Source organism: Elephas maximus, chromosome 3 (assembly GCF_024166365.1).
Source record: "Elephas maximus indicus isolate mEleMax1 chromosome 3, mEleMax1 primary haplotype, whole genome shotgun sequence".
Classification (NCBI taxonomy): domain Eukaryota; kingdom Metazoa; phylum Chordata; class Mammalia; order Proboscidea; family Elephantidae; genus Elephas; species Elephas maximus.
In genome coordinates this window covers 36,018,730-36,037,285 of record NC_064821.1, presented here as the reverse complement: position 1 = coordinate 36,037,285, position 18,556 = coordinate 36,018,730, and the positions used below count along the sequence as shown (strand labels likewise).

The 18,556-nt window shown below is 48.1% G+C and overlaps 1 protein-coding gene across 4 annotated transcripts in view; it reads left to right on the top strand.

Annotated features, from left to right (window-relative positions):
• LOC126072308 (cytochrome P450 4F2-like) overlaps positions 1-16,750 on the top strand; it is a 72,892-nt gene extending 56,142 nt beyond the window's left edge. For 2 of the 4 annotated variants that reach the window (XM_049877278.1, XM_049877277.1), the window contains exons 2-13: positions 303-496; positions 1,026-1,170; positions 3,957-4,010; positions 4,098-4,225; positions 6,025-6,146; positions 7,325-7,595; positions 11,210-11,276; positions 11,464-11,593; positions 15,511-15,644; positions 15,736-15,800; positions 15,967-16,049; positions 16,498-16,750. In XM_049877278.1, coding sequence (XP_049733235.1) covers positions 380-496; positions 1,026-1,170; positions 3,957-4,010; positions 4,098-4,225; positions 6,025-6,146; positions 7,325-7,595; positions 11,210-11,276; positions 11,464-11,593; positions 15,511-15,644; positions 15,736-15,800; positions 15,967-16,049; positions 16,498-16,675 — 1,494 coding nt within the window. In that variant the 5' untranslated portion in view covers positions 303-379 and the 3' untranslated portion in view covers positions 16,676-16,750. The remainder of the gene's footprint in view (positions 1-302; positions 497-1,025; positions 1,171-3,956; positions 4,011-4,097; positions 4,226-6,024; positions 6,147-7,324; positions 7,596-11,209; positions 11,277-11,463; positions 11,594-15,510; positions 15,645-15,735; positions 15,801-15,966; positions 16,050-16,497) is intronic. The other 2 variants (XM_049877276.1, XM_049877275.1) reach the window with 1 other exon arrangement.
• The last annotated feature ends 1,806 nt before the right edge of the window (positions 16,751-18,556 follow it).

Sequence of the window (18,556 nt, the reverse complement as noted above, 5' to 3'; positions counted from 1 at the left end):
AAGCCTAGGAACACCTAGAACCTTCAGAGAAAGCATAGTCCCGCCAATGTCCTGATTTGGACTCCCAGCTCCGGAAGTGTAAGACGATAAATTCCGGTTTTTTAAATTAAAGCCACTCACTTTGGTATTTGTGTTAAGGTGCACTAGGAGACCAAGACACAGTGGGATCAGTTTGAGCCTGGGCTCCAGCTGAGCCTACTTCCTTGGGGTGCTGTAAATACTCCAGGGCTTTGCATGGGGTCTGGCTGAACTACATTCCAAGTGAGTCCATGTTTTTGTCTGTTCCCATTGGATTTGCGAAGGGGGCATGTGGAAGGTCCTGTACACCTTCTCGACTGAAGGATCCAGAGGCCTTGTGCATTGGTGAGGAGCAGAGAGGATGTGGATGCAAGTTAATATGCTGGAGACCTGCGGCCACACTGCTACCTGGAGACCTCCCCTGGGGACCTCCCCTTGTGATTGTCCCAGCCCAGCATGCAGGACGTGCTCTGTCGAGGTGGGCTGCTGTGTAATGGGCAGTCAGAGTTCATGCCTCCTCCTGGGGGAGCATGCAAGGCTGTAAGGTCCCAGATCTGCAGACTTTCCCGGTGGAGGATCCAGTGTCCTCGGCATGGACTGCCAGGGCCCAGAGAAAATGTAGGAGCAAGTCCCTATGCTATAGTCCTGAGACCCCACTGCTGCCTGCAGACCTCCCCACGGGGACCTCCCCCTGGGACTGTCCACTGTACTGTAACCACAACCAAGACAAGAAAACCCATCACCTGGAGCCAAGCTTTGTGGCTAGAGAGCGTGCCTTCCCCCTCTCTTCTTGGATATACCCTTGGACTTCGATGCTGCTGTCAGGACTCTCCCACCCTTGAGGGACCCTTGTTCCTTTGGACAGAGCAGGAGGAAGCAGGGAGTCGTTCCCTCCGGGCAGAATCCTGACAAGGTTTCACAGAGAGGCTGTGCCACCTCTGGAAGCTGAGAAGGGGTGGACACTTGTAGCTCTTTCTGGAGAGGTGACCACTCCTGGTTATTTGCAGGGCTCCCCCACGGAGGAGGGTTTGATGGAAGTGACTCATCTGGTAGCGACCTACCCGCAGGGCTTTAAGACCTGGTTGGGCCCCATCCGCCCCATCATCACTCTCTGCCACCCCGAGATCATTCGGCCTGTCATTAACGCCTCAGGTAACCACGCAGAGCTTGTGGTGGTGGGTGCCCTGTCAGCATCCAAGGGCTGCTTCCCCTCTGCTTCCAGCTTCTGGGTGGCTCTGGAAAGACCCCAGTCCCTTCCCTCTTCTCTCAGCCTTCTTTCTCTTTCTTTCATGCATTCAACAGCCCCCATCTCATCATCCGCAACCCTACTGGTGTTCTCAATCCAGGACCAGTCCTGGAGGGACCCCCAGTCATGGACAGAGACACCCCCAAGCCCATGTGGTTGGGAGTGGGTCCAGTGAGAGAGGTGGGCAAGAGTATCTCAGAGGAGAAGGAAGACTTCTGTTGGGCCAGGCTGGAAGGTTTCCTGGAGGAGGGATTGTTGGAGCTGGGTGTGGAAAGTTGTGTAGGAATTTTTAAAGCTGGGGCACGGTGGTACAGTGGGCAGTGGTGGCTTCTGAGCCTCCTGCCAGGCCTGGCCTCCAAGCCCCCCACCCAGGTGCACTGCTATAAGGAGAGCTCTGGGCCACTACTTCCATGACGTCCATCTGCGGTGGGTCAGTCCCTTCTACACCATCCTGTGACTTGTCCATCCTAAGTTCATTCCTCTCCTGTTCCAGACCCCCAGATGTCTCTCCTACGATACCCCACCTCATCTCTGCTCCCTTCCTTTGCCCTCTGCCTTTTGTACTCTGGACAGGAGAATGGGCAGTGTCCAACAGCGATCGCGACTCTGTCACTAATCTGTTCAGTGACTGTGGGCAGTTACCTGACTCTTTGGTTGCCGAGGTCCCTTTCAGTTGTGAGTGGTAGAAACCCAACCATGTGCAGCCTAAGCAAAGAAAGAGAATCCATTGAATGAAAAGTCCAGGGAGGGTGGCCTTCAGGCACAGCTGAATCCAGGTCTCAAACAATGCCACCAGGAATCTGTCTTTATATCTTGGTTCTACTTTCCTTGTCAGTTTTACCTTAAGAAGACTCTTTCCTCACATTGTAAATGATGATTCAACAAGCTTCATTGCAGTGGGAAAGCTCACCTTTTCTCCCAGAGTGTCCACTAACTCCCATCAACTCCCAAGACAATTGCTGGAACTCTGTTTGCCCAGTCTTGGTGGGTACGGGTCTCTCAGAGCTGTTGTTTTGAGGACACAAACAACACAATGCCTAAGAACTCAGGCTCTAGATTCAGACAGACCTGGGCTCAGGTCTTAGGCAGTCACTTACTGTCTGGGGGACCCTGGGAAAGTGAGATCATCTTTCAGAGGCTTAGGTTCCTTATGTGGAAAATGGGGGTAAAAAGAACACAAAGGAGAAGGTGGTGTTGGATGCCCAATGGGGAGAGGCCATTTCTGCCCCTGTGACTAAGGGACCCTGAATGACCATGTGTCAGGTTATAGGGCCAGGAGTGGTTTTGGTACAGAGGGGACAAACAGCTGTATAGGGGTCTCATGGTTGGGTGGATCTCTGCCTCCAACCCTTCTCTCTGGTACCTACAAGGGCATGAACTCAGTCCTCTTTGTTCCTCCCCAGATCCAGAGCTGAGAGGAGGGTCTCTGGTACACACAAGGCCTGGCCAACACCTTTGTGGATGTGTGCTGCTGAGGGGTGGGTCCCTGGCATGTGGTTGTCCACATCTTCCACGCCACCTTCATCAAGCCTGTCCTCTTGGCCCCAGCTAGATGCCTGCTGCCCACAGCTTTCTGGCTCCAAGTCCTGTGCTGGCTTCAGCTGGCGGGTGACTGAGCAGGCAGACAGGAGAACTATGGGTTGGGCCTGCTGTCCCTGATGCACCTGGACCGAACTGTCTGACCCTAGTCATGTCTGGCCACGTCTAGGGCATGTCTGTGTGATGCCTGCTGTTTGGCCATGTTGGGTGAATTTTTACACCTGGGATCATTTGGAGATGGTCTCTATCACATCTGGGGTTAGCTGAAGCCCAAGACTTCAGGGCCTCTTGAGGTCTGTCTGAGATGCCATTTGAGATTGTGCAGGTATCCTGTTGGTCATGTGGGGGCCATGTTTGGGCTTGTCCTGTGTCAAGGCTGGGCTGTGCCTGGGACCCAGGGTCCTCTGTGAAGTGCCTGGGAGGTTACTTTAATCTTCTGTGAGACAGGTCCAAGATATGTACAGTCACTCCTGGGCCACATCTGGGGCATTAATGAGTCCATATTTAAATTCTGTCTGGGACTTGTTTGTGTGGTATTCTGAGGTCATGTCAGATGGTTCTGGTCCATATCAGGGCATGTTGTGCTGTGTTATGGACATGTTAGAGTGTGTCAGGTATGTCGTGGCCATGGTGGAGCAGGTTAGCACATGTTTGGACCATGTCAGCGGTCTCAGATCCATGTCAGAGCATGTTATGGACATGTGAGAGTGTGACATGTATGCTGTTGCCATGTTGGGACATGCTGGTCTCATGTTAGCTGTTTCAGGTCCATGTCCGGAGATCTCAGAGGAGGCCGCGCCGTACCAGGGTGTCCTCAGTGCATGTAATGCACTGTAGGGTTTGGGGCTCTGCTTGGTGTTTCAGAAATGTTGGATGTAGGAGACACATCCAGGCATGTTGAGATGTGTTTTGCCATGTTAGGGTGTGTAAGCATGTTGGGGTGTCTTTGTGAGCTCTGCCTTTGCTCCACTTTCACTGCTTCAGCCTGTTTCTGGTCCCCTTTTGGCTCACCCTGCTTCCTCTGCCCTTGGCCCCATTCCTGCTGTGCTGGGCTTGTAGCGGGGTGCAGACCTCTGGCTAGCAGCCCACACCCCCACCCAGAGTCCCTCCCTTACCTCTCTCCTTGGCCACTGATGGCACTCATTCATGTCAGCTGCCATCGCACCCAAGGATGTGATCTTCTACAGTTTCCTGAAGCCCTGGTTGGGTGAGTAACTGAAGGGGATTGGGGATAGTCATGGGGGTCCAGAGGAAGGTGCTGCCCTTGCCCACTGCCTGTGGCTGCCCCTAACAGGGGACGGGCTCTTGCTGAGTGGCGGTGACAAGTGGAGCCACCACCGCCGCATGCTGACACCCGCCTTTCACTTCAACATTCTGAAGCCCTACATGAAGATCTTCAACGAGAGCACGAACATCATGCATGTGAGTCCCGTGAACCCAGAGTCCGTGATGGAGCCTTGCGGGGAAGGGGCCACAAACAGATCTGGTCTGGGGTCCTGGATCTGCTGGGTAGCTTTGGGCCCATTGTTCTTCCTCTCTCAGCCTCAGCTGCCTTATTTGTAAATTGGAAATAATGATCTCCACTTTGAAGGATGTTCAAGATGACACAATGGAATCGTGTCCCTGGCACATAATAGGTGCACAGAACCTGTTAGTGTCTATGTTCCCCTCTCTGAATCCTGTTATAGTGTTGATGCTAATGGTGAAAACTGTATAGTAGCTATTGCTGAGTAACGAACCACTTTGAAACTCACTGGCTTAAAATAATTAACATTTGCTGTTGCTCATGAGTCTCCTGGTCAGTTGGGCCATTTTCCTGGTCTTGGCTGGGTTCCCTCATGCATCTGTGGTCAGGTATGGATCAGGTAGGCAGCTCTTCTGACCCAATCTGGGCTCTTTCACATGTTTGGGACTCGGCTGGCTACAGGCTGATCTAGGATGCCCTTGACTGGAAACCATTGGTCTCTTCCATGTGGTTTCTCACCCTCCAGCTGGCAGCCCAAGCTTGTTCACATGGTGAAGGCATGGTTCCAAGAGAGTGAGATGAAGCTGCAATGCCTCCTGAAGTCTAGGTTTACAATTATAACACCATCATTTTCCCCAGGTTTTATTAGCTACAACAAGTCCCACGGCCACCCCAGAATCAGAGGGTGGGGGAATAGGCTCCTCCTCCTAGTAGAAGTTGCTGCCAAGGCATATTGCAAAGGGTGTGGATTTAGGGAGAGGTAAGAAATAGGAAATAAGTGTCTGGGATTTGCAAGCTGATAAGTTAGGTTGTTACTATTTCATGGATTCTGCTAGAAGATGTGAGTTTCCTGGGTCAGCAATAAAGAAATTTTTTATTCACAGCACAGCAGGAAGTATGTGCTTCATGTTGGTTTGTATCCTTTCCCCAAGCCATCCAAATCCCATGGGAGCAACAGAGGTGGACCTAGATGGATGCAGTATGTTGTAATACTGGGGAGGAACATTGAGCTTAGGGAATCTGCAACTTTCATAGTAAGCAGAACAAAGCCTGGTTTTTGCCTAAGGGAAGACATTTCCTCATCCCTCAGGTTGTTCTTCACAAACACATGTCTGAAAAGTGGCCCAAGTAAAAAGCATAACGGCCTTGGATTCTTGATATACCCAGGAAGAATGTGTAGGGATTATGATGTTGAAGATAATGCAAGGTAGCGTTTATTGAGCACTCACAATATGCCGGAAACTGTGTACCATTTCATGACATATACCGACTAATTCAATTCTCAAAACCCTATGAGGCACAGATGGTTATTTTTGTTCCATTACAGGTGATACTATGGCTCAGAGAGATTAGGCAGCTTATCCATGTTCACTCAGCTAGTAAGTGGGCTAGTAAGTGGTGAAGCTGGAATTCCACCTGCTTTATATGACACTGCGGAAAGACACCTTAACTCTTAGTGAACATTTAACAGTGGGGAACCAAGGGGAAATAATGGGTTGATCACTGGCAAATAGAACATAAGAGTCAGAGCTGGGACTTGAACCCAGGTCTCCTGACTCACAGCAGCGAGATCTTCACATCTTAATAGTGACCGCTTTCACTGTCACTCAAGCCTGGTCCACTCTGGAGATGGGTGCCTTGGATGGAGGACCAGGAGTTTGGGTTCTGGGTGGAGTTCATCTTGGTGACTGGGGCTATGGGGGAGGCCCCAGAGGAGGCAGAGCACAGACCCAGCTCTGCCCCCTTTTCTTTCCAGGCCAAATGGAAACACCTGGTCTCTGGTGGCAGCACCCGTCTGGACATGTTTGAACATATCAGCCTCATGACCCTGGACAGTCTGCAAAAATGTGTCTTCAGCTTTGACAGCCACTGCCAGGAGTGAGTCCTAAACCTAGATCTGGGAACTTGGGCCATTGACCCAAGGGAGTAAGTGGAGAGGGAGGACTGGCCAGGGCAATCAGAAGTGCCTTCTTGGAGGAGGTGGATCAGAACTGGGCATTGAAGGACAGGGAATGGGAGAGAAAGAAAGGTCCTTTCAGGTAGGTGGAAATATTTGAGTAAAGACAAGAAGGCTGGGATGAGCAGAGCATGTGCAACAGATAGTGAGAGGACACATTGGAAATGAGGTTGGAAAGGTAAGGAGGGGCTAGATCTTTAGGATATTAAGAAACTAGGCAAAGAGGTATGGACTTAATTTTGGGGTCTCCAATGGAGTCACGGAAGGCATTTGAGCAGATGAGGGGCATGTTCAGAAATGAGCTTTAGAAATCTGTGTCTGTGGAAGACCAACTGTCGTGTAGACACTGGATGGTGTTGACATTGGATAGAAGGAGACCAGGCAGGAGTCTGGACCCATGGACAAGATGGAAGAGGATGACGTATGAGCTATAGAGACAGTTTAGGAAGGAGACAGGGCTGGTGAGAGTGATGAGCATAATGCCCAAGCTGTCCTTGGTGACTGGGGCCTGGAGGCAGTTCCCAGGGATGGGGGTGTAGGAGAGAGAAAAATGTGAGGAGTCATATCTCCTGGCCCATTCCTACCATGCATCTTTGGGGTCTTCTTCTCCTGGATGTTCAGTTTCACAATGTCTCCGTGGAGTCACGGAAGGCATTTGAGCAGATGAGGGGCATATTCAGAGATGAGCTTTAGAAATCTGTGTCTGTGGAAGACCAACTGTTGTGTAGACACTGGATGGCGTTGACACTGAATAGGTGATCAGGCAGGAGTCTGGGCCCATGCATGAGGTGGGAGAAGATGAAGTGTGAACTGCATGGACAGTTTGGGAAGAAGAAGGGGCTGGTGAGAGTGATGACCATGATGGCCAAGCTCTCCCTTGTGACTGTCCCCTGGAGGCAGCTCCCGGGGATGGGGATGCAGGGAGAGAAGAAAATGTGGAGAGTCATATCTCCTGGCTCATTCCCACCATGCATCTTTGGGGCCATCTTCTCCTCGATGCTCTCATCACGAGAGTTAGAGCCTTGGTCCCAGGTGGGAGGTTCACTCTGGGCTTTAGGTGTGTGAAGTTGCTGCCTTCCTTCTTGTCCTCGTCCTGTAGGAAGCCCAGTGAATATATTGCTGCCATCTTGGAGCTCAGCGCCCTTGTGTCGAAACGGATCCGGCAGATCTCACTGCATTTCGACTTCCTGTATCACCTCACTCCTGATGGGCGGCGCTTCCGCAGGGCCTGCCGCCTGGTGCATGACTTCACAGATGCTGTCATCCAGGAGCGGCGCCGCACCCTCTCAGAACACGGTGTTGATGACTTCCTCAAGGCTAAGACCAAGGCCAAGACTTTGGACTTCATTGATGTGCTCCTGCTGAGCAAGGTTAGTGTCTGTAGGTTCTGGTTTGAGAAATGGGCAAAACCTCAATTTCAGATGTCAGATAGAGGAACTCGAATGTGATTCAGAGGGTACTGGGGAGCCATGGAAGATGCTTGAGGAAGGGAGGGTCATGTATCAGATGTTTTAGAGATGAATGCAACCTGCAGGGAATGCTAATCTTGAATTGTGAAGGGCCTGAGATTTTAGTCTACTTACAAACTAGTAAGTTACACAGACATGGTGTGTGCATGTTTACTTAATATGTAACATATAATATCCCAAACTAAACCCAGTGCCGCCGAGTTGATTCCGACTCACAGCGACCCTGTAGGACGGAGTAGAACTACCGCATAAAATTCCAAGGAACGCCTGGTGGATTCGAACTGCTGACCCTCTGGTTGGCAGCCGTAGCACTTAACCACTATGCCACCAGGGTTTCCTATAACATATGATATAGCTGTGCAAACCCTGGTGGCGTAGTGGGTAAGTGGTACAGCTGCTAACCAAAGGTCTGCAGTTCAAATCCGCCAGGCGCTCCTTGGAAACTCTATGGAGCGGTTCTACTCTGTCCTATAGGGTTGCTGTGAGTCAGAATCAACTCGACAGCAGTGAGTTTTTTTAATGTAGCTGTTATTACTAGTGTTGCCCCTACTCCTATCTATAACAGAACGAAACATTGCTCAGTCCTGTGCTATCTTCACAAGTGTTGGTGTGCTTGAATCCATTGTTGTAGCCACTGTGTATTTTGATAACCTTCCATTGTTTTGGTTCGGTCCATCCTAGGGGGCTCATCTTCCAGCACTATACCAGACAATGTTCTATTGTGATTCAAACGGTTTTCACTGGCTAAATTTTGGAAGTAGATTGCCAGGGCTTTCTTCCTAGTCTGTCTTAGTCTGAAAGCTCTGCTGAAACCTGTCCACCATGGCTGACCCTGTTGGTATTTGAAATAACTGTGGCATAGCCTCCAGCATCATAGCAATATTTAAGGCACCAGAGTACAACAGACTGACAGATAGGTAGTAGATATACACACACACACATGCACACAAATATAATATCAAAGCAGACCATTTATTTCACAGTAATAACAGCATCTAAAGTAGCATCATAGTGCTGGCTCCCCATTTCTAAATGATCCCAAGGGCCAATTATTCAACTGTATGTGCCACAGAGTTTGCACCATTGGAGATGACCCCAACATTATCAGTCCTGTAGCTTATATAGAAAAGATGGCATATCTGCCCTCCTCTCCCCCAAAGAGACAGAGGGGAGAGTGGGGTAGTGACCTGTGCTCTTGTGTATAAATCTAAGTCTCTAGGTTTACAACCCCTGACATGTAAGCAAATGCCTCTTGGGGAGATAAGATTGGACTCTATGGACTTATTACCCTAGGTTGTGAGCAAATGGCTCTGGAACAACCCTCACTCTCTAACATTAGGGACATTTAGTCATTCAGTGTAAAACAGGGTGCCAGTGATTTTTTCTCAGAAAGCCCTCGTCACGCAGAAACACGGCAATACTCATGGAACTTTCAATCCTCCCACTAGGCACAAAACAGAAGGCAAGGAGAACAGGGAGAAGGCGTGTGGGAAGAGAGCTTTGGGGATGGTCAGGAAGACATGTTTAGGACTGCAGGGTGGGTTGGGTTTCTGGATGGAAGATGAATCTTTGCAGATGGTCTCAGCCACAGTGTAGGCTCCAACTCTTGGTGACCCTGTGCCCAACAGAATGAAACATTGGCTTGTTTTGTGCCATCTTCACAGTTGTTGGTGTACTTGAATCCATTGTTGTGGCCACTTTGTATTTTATGTGTCTCCCAACCTAGGGGTCTATTCTTCCAGCACTGTATGGGACGATGTTCTTTTGTGATACTTAGGGTTTTCACTGGTTAATTTTGGAAGTAGATTGCCAAGCCACTCTTCCTGGTCTGTCTTAGTCTAGAACCTCCTCTGAAACCTGTCCACCATGGGTGACCCTGCTGGAATTTGAAATACCAGTGGCATAGCTTCCAGCAACACAGCAACATGCAAGTCACCATAGTACAGCAGACTGGCAGATGGGTAGTAGATATGTGTGTGTGTGTGTGTGTGTACATATACATACATATATATATGTGTATATATATGTATATGTTTTATATCGGACTCTTGGGTTAAAGTAGATCATTTATTTCACAGCAATAACAGCATCCAGAGTAGCATCATAGTGCTGATTTTCCAGTTCCAAATTATCACAAGGTCCACAAGATGTTGGCCCAATTATTCATCTGTATAAGCTAAGAGTTTGCACCATAGGAGATGACCCCCACAGTATCAGTCTTTTAGTTCATATAGAATAGGTGGCACATCTGCCCTCCTCTCCTCCAGAGAGCTAGAGAGGGGAGAGTGAGTGAGGTTTGTTCTGGAGTATAAACAAATACTCTCCAGAGAGAGGGCAAAGTCTCTAGGTTTACAACTCCTGACATGTAAGCAAATGCCTCTCGGGGAGATAAGACGGAACTCTATGGACTTACTACCGTCGGGTGTGAGCCAATGGCTCTGGAGCCACCCTCAGTCTCTCACATTCAGGAGTAGTTATCGTTCAGTGTAAGCTAGTTGCCTTCAATAGCTGTACAAAGAATAAGGAAGACCAAAGAAGAATTGATGCCTTTGAATTATGGTATTGGTGAAGAATGTGGAGTATACTACGATGGACGGCGAGAAAAATGAACAAATCTGTCTCGGAAGAAGTATGACTAGAATGCTCCTTAGAGGCAAGGGTGCTGAGACTTCTTTGAACATACTGTGAACATGGAAATAGTAGGAATCTGTCACTGGAGAAGAACATCACGTTTGGTAAAGTTGAACAACCAGTAAAGTAGAGGGTCATTGAAAAAGAGGAAGACCCTCAGTGAGATGGATTGACATAGTGGCTGCAACAAGGGGCTCAAGCATAACAGTGATTATAAGGATTGAGCAGGATCGGGCAGTGTTTCGTTCTTTGTATATAGGGCCACTGAGTTGGAACAGGGCACCTAAGAACACAACAAGGTTGCCGGTGATTTTTTTTTCTCAGAAAGCCTTCATCATGCAGAAACATGGAAACATTAATGGAGCCTTCAGTCCTCCCACTAGGTGTAAAACAGGTGGCAAGGAGAAAAGGAAGGAGGCCTATGGGGAGAGGGCTTTAGAAATGACGAGGAAGGGGATGGTTCTAGGACTGCAGGGTGAGCATCAGTTTCTGGATGGTAGAGGAATCTTTGCAGATGGTCTCAGCTGGAGTGTCCGCTCCCACTTGTGGTGACTCTGCACCCAACAACACAGAAATGTTGCCCGGTCCTGCGTCATCTTCACAATAGCTGGTGTTCTTGAGTCCATTGTTGTGGCCACTGTGTATTTTTAGTGTCTTCCAACCTTGGGGACTCATCTTACAGCACTATATCGGACAATGTTCTGTTGTGATCGTTAGGGTTTTCATTGATTAATTTTCAGAAGTAGATTGCCAGGCTTCCTAGTCTGCCTTAGTCCGAAAGCTCCACTGAAACCTGACCACTGGGTATGACTCTGGAGGTTCGGCTCAGAGACCCTTACAGCTGATGCGACTCAAGAATAATGGTGGTCTTGCCTTGTTTCCAGGATGAAGATGGGAAGGAGTTGTCAGATGAGGACATCCGAGCAGAAGCTGACACCTTCATGTTCGAGGGTGAGGGTCCCAGCATGGGGTTGCATTGGGGGCAGGTGTCTGTCATTTCCAGGGACTTGGTGGGTGGGCCCTGGACCACCGCATCATGCTCCACCCTCCTTTGTCCTCCTTGAGGACCTCAGTGCAAGATGTCTGTCTTCTGGTACTAAAGCAGCCCAGTGACCCAAGTCTCCCTGGCTTCTGTCAGGCCATGACACCACGGCCAGTGGCATCTCCTGGGTCCTATACAACCTTGCCAAGCACCCGGAATACCAGGAGCGTTGCCGGCAGGAGGTGCGAGAGCTCCTGAGGGACCGCCAACCAGAGGAGATTGAATGGTGAGTGCATGAACTCGTGACCTGTTCCCCAAGCACTTTTCCTTGGCTCTGGTGGGGATGAGGGAAGATCTTTCTACTGATTCTGTCCTAATTGCTTAGTGAGAATAGGAGCAGAGGCCAGATGCAAGGCCTGATACCCAGCCTGGTCAGGAGGGGAAAGGTTGTGGCTTTCGAGTCCGTAAGATCTGGTCTGTTGGGAGAACAGCGACAACGTATGAGGGCGGTTGTCACTTAGCCCGTGTTCAGTAAACAAACTTCCCCTCCACCTCCCTTGTTTTTCTCCTTGAAATCACAGTTTTTCAAAGATCTTTACTCCCTTGGATGTTTGCCCTTCTCCCACCCCCTAATTTCTACCCTAATTTCCAGTCCAGGGATTCACATGGGACATCTGGGGGTAAAAGTCTTCCATTTCTTGTCCAGGAACACCTGCATCAGTATCCATCCAGTCCTCACCCAGCAGACACTCCTTCACTGTGCCCAACTCAACCTCCATCCCCAACGCTATGCCCAGCTCCATTCTGTGTCCTGGAATCCCAGGAAGGACCCGTTCCCAGTTCCCATATTCCAGGAGTTCCCAGCCTGGTGTGGGAACAGTCCCAGGCCAGGATAGTCCCAGCTTTCATGGATAGGACTGAGGTTGAAATAGAGAAGAAGCCTCAACTGAGAAACCATTTAGGTGCAATTGGGAAGAATGCTCTAAGCTAAGGAAATTGCCTGGGCAAAGGCTGAGGAAAGAGACAGAGATAGAGATGGGGGAGAGGGGAAGGAGAGGAATCTAATTAGTTAGACAAACTACCAAACCAAACAAAAACCAAAGCAGTCGCTGTCACATTGATTCCAACTCATGGCAACCCCATGTGTCTCAGAGTAGAACTGCTCACAGGGTTTCAATGGCTGTGATGTTTTGGAAGTGTTTTTTTTTTTCAGATGTCTTTATAAGAATTAGTTATATATTAAAAATTAATCCTTTTTCTGTTTCGTATTGCAAAAGATGGCCTTTAGACTTTTTGTTAGTTTTTATGAAGTCAAATTTATCCATCTTTTCTTTCCAGCCAAACTATCCATCCATTCTCCAGGGTTTTGTGGAATGGCCTTCTTTATTGGATGTTAAGTTTTTACCCATTCATGTGTCTGTGTCTTAGCTTTCTAGTCTGCCCCCGAATGGATTATCCTGTTCTTGCAACAGTACCACACTGTTTTGTTTATTACAGCTTTGCAACAGGTCTTAAATGTGGTAGAATGAGTTTCCTGTCTTTAGTCTTTAATTTTTAAATTGTCCAAGCTTTTCATGATCTTTTATTCTTCCACAGAAATTTTAAAGTAAGTTTGTCAAGTTCCTAAGAAAATCAGCTGGAACTTTATTTATATTGAGTATATGATCTATTGGTGGAAAGTGGAATGCTTTGCTATATTAATACATCCTATTCCAGGGTATAGATGGATATCCAGTTATTCAAATAACCATATCGTTTTTTAATAGAGTAGAAAATGTCTGCTTAGAGATCTTAGGCATGCTTTATTAAATGAACCCTTTGATACTTTCATCACTATGGGGAATAGAATCTTCTATTGGTATTTCATTTGGATTGAGTCAGATTTATAAGTGCATTTGGAATATAGAGCTTTCACATGTCTTGTTAAATTTAACCCAGGTATTTTATATTATTATTATTAGCATCTTTTGTTTTCTTTATTACCAGTTAGTTAGTATTATTATCGTTTATAACAGGTTAGTGTTATATACATACCAGTTATCTACATAGAAAAATCTGTGATTTATGTATATAAATTTTGTGCCCAGCAAACTTAGTAAATACTTAGGATGTTATTTTGTACCTTGGGGAAAATATGGATCATTTAATAAAAAACCTCTGGGACTATTGGAAAGTTGCTTGGAAAAAAGTTAATTCAACTGATTCTCATTTCTTATAACAATATAACATCCTGATAAAGGAAAGCTTTAAAATTAAAAGAGGAAGTCTTAAAAGCTCTAGAAGAAATCATGTGAAAGCTATTTGATAGCGAAGGTCCTATTTTGACACAAGTTTGAGGAGGTATACAAGAAGAGACACACTGTCAAATTAAAAAGATACAGAGGAGTGTATAGTGTATAGTATGCTACTGCACCCTCTCCTCATCTATCAACACAGTTAGCTTCCAAAGACTAGGTTGTTATGCAAAGTTGGCATTATGTGAAAATGGAGGATGACCACATCCAATCGCAGAAATGGAGGATGACTACATCAGTATAAAAAAAAAATTTTTTTTTTTTTTTTTTACAACCGCTAAATTACATCATTACATAACTGCCAAACCTCTGAGAATCATGGTCCAATCAAGGTGATACATAACATTAATCACCAAAGCCAGCATTACTCTCACCTCATAACTGGCCATTTGTTAGTGCCAGACATACACCGCTAATGTGCAAAATAGTCAGATAGTAGATTTTTTACTATTGTCGTAAGTGCAAAATGATGGATAATGAAAGTGTCAATAAGCGAGGAAAAGGTGTATATAGTTTCTTGAGATGCAGAAAAGTATCTCTGGAAGGGCACATAACGAAATAATAACCTGGGAAACCTGTGGGGAGGGAATGTGTGTGGTGCTGGGCTATACAGGTGCTCTTTCATAGTTTTTGAAATTTGAACCATTTGACTGTATCAGTGACTTAAAAATGTAAATAGCCATACAAAAAAAGAAAGGGATCAAAAAAATTCAGCCCCCTTACTGAATTCTTGATGTCCCTGGGTGGTGAAAATAATTTACACACACAGCTTCTGACTGAAAGGTTGGAGGTTCAGGTTCACCCAGAGGTACCTTGGAAGAAAGGCCTGATGAGCTACATCTGAAAAATCAGTTGTTGAATAGCTTGTGGAATACAGGTCTACTCTGACACACCTGGGGTCTCCAGGAGGCAGAATAACTCAGTGGCAACTGAACCTAGTTACTGAATCCTCACTGTTGGTGAAAGTTTTCCAGTTGATTGTCTCGCTTTCCAAGTATAAAACCACTAATTGCCAGTACAGATACATTTTCCCCACATTTCTAATAGCTATACTTTTTTTTTCTTGTCTCGTTGCATCAGCTACTATCTCCAGTAGGGTGTTAAGTAGGAGTAGAATTTGGATATGTTTACATCGTTTCTTACTCATTTACCTTTTGATTTTTCTCTCTTACCATAAATAATATTTTATTTTTCTATAAATTTGTCAGCCTTTTCCGGGATGGCTTTTGGGTGTTGTGGTTTGCTGAGAAAGGCTGCTAAAAACACCTAGCTAAATTTTCTCTGGGACTTATGTGATTATATTGCTTTTCTAATGCTTCGTCTTTTTTTTTCTTTCTTTCTTAATTTTACTGTGGTGAAAATGTACATAATAAAACATACACTACCTCAACAATTTCTGCATGTATAATTCAGTAACATTGATTACATTCTTCAAGCTGTGAGATCATTCTTGCTATCCTTTTCCAAATCATTTCACCACCATTAACATAACCTCAAGGTCCCCCATGCAAAAATTCTGTCCTGTCCCCCTCCCTCCAACCGCTGGTAACCACTAGTAATCTTTGGTTTCCCTATATTTGCTTATCTCATATAAGTGAGACCATATAGTATTTGTCCTTTTGTGACTGATTTATTTTGGTCAGCATGATGTTTTCAAAGTTCATTTATGTAGTGGCATGCATCAGGACTTCATTTCTCTTTATGGATAAGTAGTATTCCATTCTGTGTATATACCATGTTTTGCTTATCTATTCATCCCATGCTTAATCTTTGATAAATCTGGAATTAATATTGTTATAAGGAGTGAAGGTCAGAGAGAGATGGTAAAAAAAAAAAAAAAGTGTCACCAGACGGCGGGGCCTGGGGGAGTCTTTGCTCTCAGGTTAATTGTTGGGGTGGGGTTCCTCAGGGATGACCTGACCCAGCTGCCCTTCTTGACCATGTGCATCAAGGAAAGTCTGCGGATGTATCCTTCAGTTACTGCCATCGCACGTTGCTGTACCCAGGACATAGTATTTCCAGATGGCCGGATCATCCCCAAAGGTGCCCACCCTGGCAAGGGGGAGGTCCCAGGCAGGAAGGGGAGCCCACCAGGCAGTGGGGATCTCCATCTGACTGCCTCCTCCTCCCACAGGTATCATCTGCCTCATCAGCATCTTTGGGACCCATCACAACCCCTCTGTGTGGCCGAACCCTGAGGTGCCGCCCTTGCCCACCCATCCTTATCCACTGAAGGAACCTGGGGAAGGGGCAGGGTCCTGAGTGGGGAGTCAGACACTGCATGTGGCACTCTACAAGCATCTGCCTTTCCCGGGTGGTGTGTCTTGGGAGACCTCACCCAACAGTCCTGTCTCCCCACCCCCAGGTCTATGACCCCTTCCGCTTCGACTTAGACAACAGTGAGAAGAGGTCACCTCTGGCTTTTATTCCCTTCTCTGCAGGTCCCAGGTGAGATGTGCAGGCGACTGAGGGAGGATGGGGTGAGATATGGGGGGAGCGTCTGCGACTTCGTCTAGGCCTGATTTGTGTGTGTGTGTTTGTGTGTGTGTCTGTGTGTGCGTGTGTGGAGAGCTTCCAGTGGTCCAAGTTCCAGCCCCCTTCCTTCTCCACCCCCTGAGATTTGGACAAGGATCTGGGGGAACGGAGGTGGGATTCAAGGAGGGGTCCCTGGGTGTTCAGAGCCCCTCCCCATCTGCTGTTCTGAGTAAGTGGTTGGAGTCTGGGCCAAGCTCAGGGGACCCACGGAAGCCCTCATGGGGGTCCCCGGTTCGGTCACCCCCTCTTTATCCCTTGAGCTGATCAGGGCGGGATGGGAGTGGGGGTCCTGGGCCAGATTCCAGGAACAGTAAGGCCCGGACAGGGACCTGGGCTAAATGAGACCCCGTCCTGTTGGCAGGAACTGCATCGGGCAGACGTTCGCCATGACCGAGATGAAGGTGGTCCTGGCGCTCACGCTGCTGCGCTTCCGTGTCCTGCCAGATGACGCTGAGCCTCGGAGGAAGCCGGAGCTGATCCTGCGCGCTGAGGATGGGCTGTGGCTGCGGGTGGAGCCGCTGGGTGGGGGTCAGAAATAAGCCACGCTGACCCTTAGTTCCGCCCCTACTCACCCACCTACCTTAGGAGACTCCCAGGAATAAAACTTTGTTGTCACTTCTACCTTAGTCTCCCCAGGAGTCAGCAGGGGTGCTTGGGGACCGCAGGACTGTGGGTGGGAGTGATTGGGTGGAGAAGGGCCCAGTCACTCGGAGCTCAAGACCCACCTTGCTGCCCGCGGGTTCTCCCAGATCCGGATCATGGAATTAACCTGTGGACAGCAGGGAGCCATGGGAGGTGTAGGGCAGGAGAGACACCAGGGTTGAGGATGGACTTAAGGGATAAGATTGAGGCCCTAAGTCAGGGAAGGGAACCCATAGTGGCAGATCCCTTCTTCTGGCTCCTGGGATCCCCCAGGACACAGGCCCCTGGTTAGCCCAGCATACAAGGGGAGGGGGGCATCCAGAGCCCACACCCAGGCAGCCTGTCCAGGACTCTTTATTCCCTCCCTGTTGTTGCCAACGACCACCCTCCTCTCCATGTCCACCCATCCCAGCTGGTCCTGGGTGACCCCCTTCCCCTGCCTTCAGGAGCCCCTTCCTCCTCTGGCCCCCTGGTGCCTAGGCAGCCTGGCCAGTAGATACAGGGTGAGCCCCGTGTGTGTCCAGCGATCTCACGGGAGAGTCAGCAGGAGGCTCATCCCGTCTTTCACTTCAGGTTCCTCTTTTTTTCCCATTATAAGCTGGCAGGATCAGCTTTGGCTCATCTCGGAGTAGTGGGGGCAAGGTATCTTGATTCAAGTCTCAGCTCTGCTGTGTAACTTTGAGAAAGTGAATTTCCCTTCCTGTGCCTCAGTTTCCTCATCTGTATAATGAGGATAATAGCAATACCTACCTCAGGTGGTCCCAGGAACTGAATGTGAAGGACCCTGAGCTGTGCTTGGCACAGTCACTGCTGAATAAACATGGCCTTTTTGGGTTTTTTTGATGCAGCGGTTAAAGCAATCAGCTGCTAACTGAAAGCTCAGCTCTTGGAAACCACCAGTGGCTCCACTGAAGAAAGATGTGGCAGTCTGCTTCTGTAGAGATTTACGGCCTCAGAAACTCTGTGGGGTGGCTGTGAGTTGGAATCGACTCCATGGCAATGGGTTTTGGGGTTGCAGATCCTGTCTCTGGGCCAAGCCCAGGAATTGCTCTGCAAATACAGGACAGATGCTGCCCAGGTGTGTGTGTCTGTGTATGTGTAAGGAACTGTGTGTATATGTATGTCTGTGTGTCTCTGTGTGTCTGTCTGTCTGTGGTGTGTAAGGGTGGAAGGCACTTCTCAATGGGTGTTGAAGTCTGAGAGAGAAGTTCTTCACAGCTTGTGGTTATTCCTGACCTCCACCAGGAGACGAGAGAAAACAAAGATCAGCAGACCAAAGGGAATTAATTTAGTAAAGTCCAGACTTCCCAAGGAAGGTTTTCCGAAATCCAGCAACAGGGAAGGGGGCCTCTGACTGCCTGCCAGCCCCTGATTCGTGATCACTGATACGGTTATAACCCACCAGACCCACCAATCCACAAAGAGTCCTGGTGGGAACGGAAATCTACACACACCAGGCAGAAGCAACACCAATCAGCATGGTCATTCATAAACAAACAAACAAAATACCCAAACTCATTGTTTCCGTTTTACGTCAACCCCATTCATTATAGAGCAGAACTGCCCCGTAGGGTTTCCTTGGCAGGCGTCTGTACAGAATCAGACCATCGGGCCTTTGTTCCGTGGTTGAGCTCAGACAGCAAAGCTTCAGGTGAGCAGTCGAGTAGAAAACATTTGCACCACCTGCAAGCCTCCAGGTATAAATAAAGCACGCCATATTCATCCAACTTTTCCCTAATAGCCCAAAAGAGAAAAAGCCACATGAGCCAGAACTGACC